The following is an 8,250-nucleotide window of genomic DNA, read 5'->3' as shown; positions in this document are numbered from 1 at the left end:
AAATATACAGTATGTGTGAGTTTGTGATCTGTCTAATCTGTCTGATAAAAAAAATCTTATTTCTCACCATATTTTCAATAAAAAAGCAATTAAAATAAAGATCAAAAGTTGTGATTCTCTTGAAAGGAAACTAAATTTCCATCTCAACCACTTTTCCACCAGAACACAGGCATAATGAGTTTTTTTTTTTTTTCAATTACAAATCGTTACAACCTTCCATTTTTCTAGTCTTTATTTTCTTTGCACTTGTTATTGTAATATGTGGACAGTGGACCTATACATCAGAGGCAATAGCTACTGCAGTAGAATGATAATAGGATCCAGCACAGTGGGGAAAAGGGTGAAATAAAAGAGTGAAAGTATAGAATCAATAATCTAACATCTATTCATCTATGACATTTCATGCGAAAGAAGATAAAAGGAATCAAATCAAAGATAATGGTATCACATCTATGTCTATCAAGGGTCAAAGTTTTCAGGATGAATAATTCTCACCTCCATTCTTTCCTCTGCACTGTCTGCAGCCAAAAGCATTTTTTTCCATCCCTTATGAAATGCAAAGCCCATTTCTTGTAACAGACAGTAGTAGAAACCTGAAAAAGTGAAGATTGTCCTAAACTCATTTGTACAATGCAGCCGCTTGTAAGTTGGTAACACTGAAAAAATATTTAAAGCTACGTATTATGCGTAGAATATTCTTGATTTAGACTTTAGAGTAATGATAGGCATAGGGAGTTTTAATTTATCTTTTTAATTATTTTTTATTAAAAAATAAAAAAATATTTAAACATACTTTCTGAAAAATATTTACATAGAAAAAGAAAACACAGTTTTTGTCTTATTTAATATCGTCTCATATTCTACATATACAAATATTCAAAAACATGTTTATTTGAAAAAAAAAGGAAATACAAAAGTAAATAAAATATTTTTTAATTCTAAGGCAAAATTTAAGCAATTTTTTGTCCGCAGAAAAGCTAAAAACAGAAACAAAGTATATATAGAGAGAGATAGAGAGAGAAAACTTGCTACGCATAGTCATAAGTAACACATGTTGTACGGTCCGTACACTCTTTAGAGCATAAAGCACAAAAGCACTGAATTTAAGATTACTGAAGTGTTAAATAGTGAGTTGAAACCAATCCAAATAAGAATAAGAATAATAGTACAAAATTAGAATCCACATTTGCATGCTTGGAAAAAAAAGAGCTGCTTTGCCTATAAATCTATTAATTGACAGACACCAAACATTCTACATAGAAAGTGTCTTAGTTCATCTCCCATGATCCATAATACATGGTTATTCCAACCACAAACCAAAATAACATTGTTATATCAACTTCCATATTCATCCGTCACATTATCCAACCACTAACCAAAACCTGTCACCGACTTTTAGTTTAGCGCTTAGAAAATTTTCAACAGTTCCAACTACGTCAAGTCTCAAAGTGCTAACACAAAATCTATCCCCCATATATAGTTTGGGAAAATTATTTTCAGTTATTCCATAAATATCGATGTTTCAATAATTTTAGTCGTGTATATATATATATATATATATATCAACGACTAGAACCTATTGAAACACTGCTATTCTTGAAATACCTGAAATTCTTTCGATAGACAAAATCAACAAAGAACTGGGTTCACACTTAACCCAAAAAACTTATCCCATCCTTCGTTTATATCTTATCTTAGCTTCTCTTTTGTGGGGTCTTCTTTAAGAGCTTTGTATGGTCAGTGATCAAACGCCACACCACCATTCAAGAATTACAAAGCATATGATAGTCAACTTTATCAGCATTAAAGAGCATAAAAGTCACAATCATGTAACCTTTTTCTAAGTAATTGATATGTAACCTTGAGTAATTTCTACTCATAATTATCTATCTAGGAGCAAAAACCCACAAAATAATAAGATAGTGCTCTGTGTTTGACTACATCTATTTGTGTGTGTGATATGGACATGCATGTTGGTACAGTTTCGTATTCAGGGTGTAATACTTTACAAGAAGTTAGCAAGCATGATCAGCAACCATCACTAACTGACAAACTTCAATAATAATAATAATGGTAAAAATTAAACTATATCTCAAATATCTTTTTATTTATAAAAGTACATATCACTAACATCTCCTAAGCGTTACAGCAAAAATCAATACATTTATCTTTTAAAAATTATGACATTTATGTCACTGATTTTTTCAAATTAAGATGTCTATGTAATATCACCTAAACACTAACTAGAAAAGAGAAATATTACATGCACTATGAGCATCTTTCGTAACTGATAAAAAAAATGCCTTTTATATTATAAAAAATAGTGTATATTAAAAGTATACATAAAAATTAGTACAAAGGTCGTTTCTTAACAGAAAATCAATAAGTTACCTAGTAATAGTAATAATATAATATCGAATATTGATATATCTGATGAAGGATCGTATTAACTTAAGCTACATATGCATCACGCCAGAGCATTGGCACTTCCCATGCCACTATTATATAATATAAATCTTTTCGTGCTCCAACTTCCAAGTACTCACTACTGTACTTTCTCTATTCTTTCTTCTTGCTATCTCTCTCTCTTTCTCTCTCTGAGGTAGCACAAGCCAATAACTATGAAGGCAAAGTTTCTGAGAGAGTACCTTAACAAGTGTAAGAAACTGGTGGTGAGAGGAGCTACCAATCCTTCTTGTTCTTCCTATGAATACTTCTGTGAATGGTTTTTGTGGCCTTCCATGCACAAAAGATGCTCCATTCCAAGTGATGTTCCAAAGGGACACTTGGTTGTATATGTAGGAGAGAATCGCAAGAGATATGTGATCAAGGTTACACTCCTCAACCATCCACTCTTCAAGGCCTTGCTTGATCAAGCTCAGGAAGAATACGATTTCGTCACGGATTCAAAACTATGTATTCCTTGTGATGACCACTTCTTCCTAAGTGTCCTTCAATGTGCGAGCTCGCCGAAGAAGGAAACGGTGTTTGCTCGGGTCTGAGAAACCATCATGCTGTTTGATCAATTGTTACTTCTAACGAGTATGCTCATATGTTAGCCATGACTGATATCTTGTAAGTATGATTATTGAGGCTAAAGTGTCATGTAGCTGATAGATGTAAATCAAATTGAGGAACTGAGATGATCCTATTCTATTTCTCTATCATTTTGATTATTTCAACTCAGAGTTTGTTAGTTAAGCAAAGAAAAAGCAGTTTTCAAACTTGAGCGCTGTGAACCCAAGAGATCAATGCACTAATATGATTAAATATGACATAATCTAAAAGTGGTTAGCACTCAAGTTTTAAAATAACTTTTAATGCATAAGAATATTGAGTTATTGACCAATAAATGCACACAGATGTAAATAAACAGGTCGGTGTTGAGGTTGTGAGAGGGTTGTACAACAACAACAATAATAATAAATTAAAAAAAAATCAGTATTATAAACTAAGTTGATTTAAAGGTGAAAAATAAGAAGTTTAACTGTTAAAATAAGAACCACACCAAATTTAATAGTGATTAGTGAAAAACTAAGTATCAACATAGTGTAAAATAATAGGAGTTAAAAAAAATATTTCTCTAAAAACTATAGTACAAAAGTCCAGACAGGATCTTCAGGTAAAGGATTATTCACTTGCATCTTGGGAAGAAGCATAGACAAGTGCATCAAACATTCAAAATATTCCTAGCATCAGAACAAGCTGCCACAAAAGATGAATTTTTTCAGAGTGCAAAATACCAATATAAACAAAACTCAAAAGTTCAATTGTCATTAGTCAATAAAAATGTAGGCCATAATTCCCTTTTTCTTTTCTTTTCCTTTTTCTGCAGCCAACAGCATACCTAGAAAGTTCTTTGAAACCACACAACACCCTAATTCAACAACTCAGCATAAGTATGAGTAATCTAACTTAACAGAGTCTAAGTTCAACGAGTAAGGATTGAAAAATTGAAATGCAGGGGCACCAACAGATAAAACATGCATAAACTGATATTTAAGGAAGGTAAGGCAATGCAGGGAGGGCCATGGTTAGTGCTTAGAGACAATCACACACAGTCATACACGACAGCAGAAAAGAAGGACCACTCAGCATATGTTGCATTCAACCTTAGGCTGCAAACTGTCAGATATGTAGAATTCATTGTACCTGCTTACTGCAAGTTAGCTAACAATACCAAATGTGTTCCTTTGCCTCTTGCTTTTTAAGCTGATTAATAATTGAGTTATGTTATGTGCACTCATTTTATGTGAGATACTGTGCCAACTCATTTATCATCCATCGTCGGATTTGATTTCAATGAATATGATATTTCATCCAATGGGAGATGATTGAAGAGCTGATATGGTGTCCCATGTAAGATAAGTACAAAACATTGTGCTTAATAATTGGACGCTTCTCCCTTCACCCACCATGCTCCTTTGGTCAGTCATTCATGAAGTGACCACTGGTTAGAAAGAACAGACTACAACTCAGGAAACCAAGACAACCAATAAATTTTCAAGTGAAGCACAAACATGTTCAAAATCCTCAAGAAGCTCCCTGTGATTTTTGGTTGGTATGAGGGATTGTCATAAGGCATGAGCAACGAGAGAACAGGGGAACCCTATACAGAATTCTAGGTTTACAAGATTGTCCACGTCCTTGACAGGTTACCCAATGAACCTAGAAAATTCCCAATTTCCAATGGCTTGATCACATGTAAGACTTATCAGAAAACCAAGATAAACTAGCCTATCAAATCATATTCAAAATGGACCATGAAATGAAAATCCCAAGGATGCATCTTATGCATATTTTCCTAAAAAATATTGCATGAAAATAAGTCAACTTCCTATTAATGGGATTTCCATGAGCAATAACAAAATGAGAACATTAAAACTGAATTTTAGTTTTGCAACATTGCCCATGACACACACCATACTATCTTGGGGGAGTGGATAACTGATACACCCCCTATATGATTTTGTATTTCACTGATCTCAGGCTACTAACCGTCCATTATACTCTCTTTAGAGAGCTGGTATCATTATACAGATACATAGTAGATTCATTGAAGGAAAATGCTATAGAGCCAGAAGCTTTACCAAAATTTGTTGTCAAAATGAAGTGACATACTTTATTGACTATGGATAAATAAGTCATACAACTTCAATTCATGCAACAATCATCATGATTTCAATAAAAATTTCATGTACTTTTTTTTCTGCCTGTAATATTGAATAGCTTTTCATTGAATTGCCATAGGATTAGTACGTTGTTCATATCTTAAGTCTTTTTAAGTTGATCCCTTTTCAGCTAACAACATTGAAGCATGAAAAACCTGCAATCTTAAAATGACCTTCAAATCAACATAAGCATATCAGCCACCAAAAAGCAAACATCAAGTAGTAAGACCAGTGACCACTGAATATCAGTTTTGCAGAACTCCGAATATCAGTTTTGCAGAACTAAAAGGCAGCTCTATAAAAATTCACTTCACAATTGGGAGGACCCTTTGACATATCCTAATTTCGGAATTAGCTTTATTTTGTTCATTCAATGCAGAAAAGTCACGTAAAATGAGTTTAAGACAGAAAATTCTGCAAGGTAGCTTACAGATAATGCAACACAAGCACAAGTTAACTAAGGATTGAAGGCTGAACAAACTTTGCAAAGGCTTTCTGAAAGGAGGAAAACAATGCATAATTTTGAAACAATTTTCCCTGTTCCTGCAGATGAATCTATATGTTCTTGTTCTTATAGATGATATACAACTCAATGCATAAAATTCACGAAAATATGTAACATTAACATCAAATAAAAAAACAAGCTACATAGCTACATTGGTCATCATAACAAAACTCCATGTTGCATGGAGAAAAAACATTACCATTCGTCCATTCCCCATTTCTCAAACATTGTAATCTGTGACTATCATCATCACCAACACATAATGTGTGAACTAATTGAATGATTTCATGAATAATATACAGATGAAGAATCCTCATTCAGAATATACACAAGAAGTATATTGGCCTTCAGGCAAGGCACATTGCACACACTCTTGGTGACAAAACTACAGATCAGCAGTATTGGTAGACAGACTGCTGAAGTTGGACATAAACCAGTGAAAGATTGCTGCTAATTGTTCATTAGTTCATTACACTTAGAGAACAAAACCCTGCATGACAAGCTGTCATCTAATCACCGTCAAGTATCATCTATGACCATCAATTATTCCCTCCAATTCTCGGTGCCCAAATCTCCTACCCTGTAGACTCGCATCCCTGCATCTAGCCGCAAAGTAAAACACAAGCCAAGCAACCATGAAGTAAACCTCCATAGTCGACTGAAACATCTTGGCAAAAGACCTCCCACAATACCGGCCTAAAATCCACCTCATCAACGACCCACAAAGTATAGCTTCCAGGCACTTAATCTGTATAGCCTGGTTCAACATTGTAGTTATCAAATAACATCCTTCCTTAACAATCTCCCTCCCACTCCTCCTAGTATCCGCTATGGCAACCCATGCATCAACAGAGAATATAAAAGCCACAAAGGTATCAACCAAAAACCAAGTGAACAAGAACCCAGAAATCTCCTTCTCAAAGCCTCTAACCCACGGCGACATAACCGAAAATGGCATCAATTTCAACCTAACAAACAGCTTGAAGAACGAGTACTGGTCCTCAATCTCCCCAAAATACCACAAACCCAGAAGCTGAGTCAATGCATCCCTCACAGCCCACCGCATAAGGATGAAACCAGAGAGCCTCTTGAGTCCCAATCTGGAACCATCCCAGATCAAACCAGTGACAGAACAAAATCTTCCTACAAGATCATTAACAACAGCAACAAACACAACACCTAGTACCCACGAATACGTAACAAGGAAAACCAAAATTACCCATCCATAAGCGGCAGAGAGAAAGCTCACAAGGAAAAACAGTGCGGCCGCGTCACGGCGACCAACTTCCAACCCTTTTACAAAGAATTGAAGGTCGACACTTTTCTCGATTTCTTGCCCTCCATTCCCTAAATCACCCTTCTCGCTCTTCTTCTTCTTCTTCTCATCTTTATCTCCTCTTTCTTCTTCCTCCTCGTAGCTACCGCGCTCTTTATCATCGCTGGCGAAAGTTAACCCGTCGGCTTTGAACGTGATTCCAGAGCGAACTACCTCCGAAACCCTAATTCCATCGTCAATGACGAGATCCGAGAACCCTGATTCGAGACTGAAGGGTCCGAAGAAGACATGACTGCCGTTGATGGCGGATTTAGGAGCAGAGCCGAAGAGCGTGCGGCCGTCGTCGTCGTCGCCTGAGAAGAAGTCATCATCTAGGGTTCCGACTCTTGTGAGGTGGAGAAAGGGACGGCGGCGGCGGTGGAGGTGGTGGCGGTGACGGTGGATGGAGGAAGAAGCGTCATGGCGCAGGCGCCCGCCGTGGTGGTTGGGCCCGTTTCCGGCGAGGTCGAGGCGTGAGAGTAAAGCTTTGAGGGAAGGATCGCGGTCGATAAAGGAGGTCACATGAGAGGTTCCGTTCTCCACAACGGTGCGAAACGAAAGTATGAGAAGCGAAAGCAAAAGGAACGTTACGAGGTTCGAAGAGAACGACGAAGTTGCTTCTCTGAGAACTTGTGCAGTGGAACGCAGGTTCTGCAATCGTGGGTGCTCGCTCATCGCGATTCCAACGATTTTTCGCGTTTCGCGTCTCGCGTTTCTTCCCTTTCTTCTTCGGATTCGTCTTTCGCGTTTGGGTGTTCTTTTTCTTTTTTGGGGTCTCTGTGTTTCTGGTTCCTTCTCTTTGTTTTTTTTTTTTGTTTTTTTTTATTGCTGGTTTACTTTTTTTGGTTACGGGGTTTGAGAAAGGGGAGGGAGGATGGTGGCTATGGCCTATGGTGTTCTCTGTGTGAGCTGCTTTCTTGTTTTTCTGGGGAAGGTGGTTGGTTTCTCACGCGCTTTGAAGAGGTGGTGGGATGGACGCTCTTTTGGAGAGAGAAATGAGATTGGTGTGAGTCGTGGTTATGGAGAGAAGTAATGTTAAATGACTAATAAATATATTATTATTTTTAGTTAATATTTAATTAATAATAATTAATATTTATATTTATATATTTTATATATAAAAAATATATGATTTATATTTATAAATTAATGTAATTTATATTTATATTTTTTAAAATTTATATATTAAATTAATAAAATAATAATTTAATATTTATATTAATTAGATAAGGACAAAAATACTAAAAATTGTTGTCTAA

At 35.8% G+C, this 8,250-nt stretch overlaps 2 protein-coding genes across 2 annotated transcripts; one reads left to right on the top strand and one right to left on the bottom strand.

Annotated features, from left to right (window-relative positions):
- Positions 1–2,518: 2,518 nt before the first annotated feature.
- LOC130935279 (protein SMALL AUXIN UP-REGULATED RNA 12-like) lies at positions 2,519–3,371 on the top strand. Its single transcript, XM_057864965.1, has one exon. The coding sequence runs from the start codon at positions 2,622–2,624 to the stop codon at positions 3,000–3,002; it is 381 nt and encodes a 126-aa protein (XP_057720948.1). The 5' UTR covers positions 2,519–2,621; the 3' UTR covers positions 3,003–3,371.
- Positions 3,372–5,773: 2,402 nt separating this feature from the next.
- On the bottom strand, positions 5,774–7,996 carry LOC130935278 (uncharacterized). The gene has a single exon (XM_057864964.1). The coding sequence runs from the start codon at positions 7,664–7,666 to the stop codon at positions 6,203–6,205; it is 1,464 nt and encodes a 487-aa protein (XP_057720947.1). The 5' UTR covers positions 7,667–7,996; the 3' UTR covers positions 5,774–6,202.
- Positions 7,997–8,250: the final 254 nt, after the last annotated feature.

Source organism: Arachis stenosperma, chromosome 6, assembly GCF_014773155.1.
Source record: "Arachis stenosperma cultivar V10309 chromosome 6, arast.V10309.gnm1.PFL2, whole genome shotgun sequence".
Classification (NCBI taxonomy): domain Eukaryota; kingdom Viridiplantae; phylum Streptophyta; class Magnoliopsida; order Fabales; family Fabaceae; genus Arachis; species Arachis stenosperma.
The sequence above is the reverse complement of the archived record's forward strand: the minus strand, read 5'-3'. Positions and strand labels throughout refer to the sequence as shown.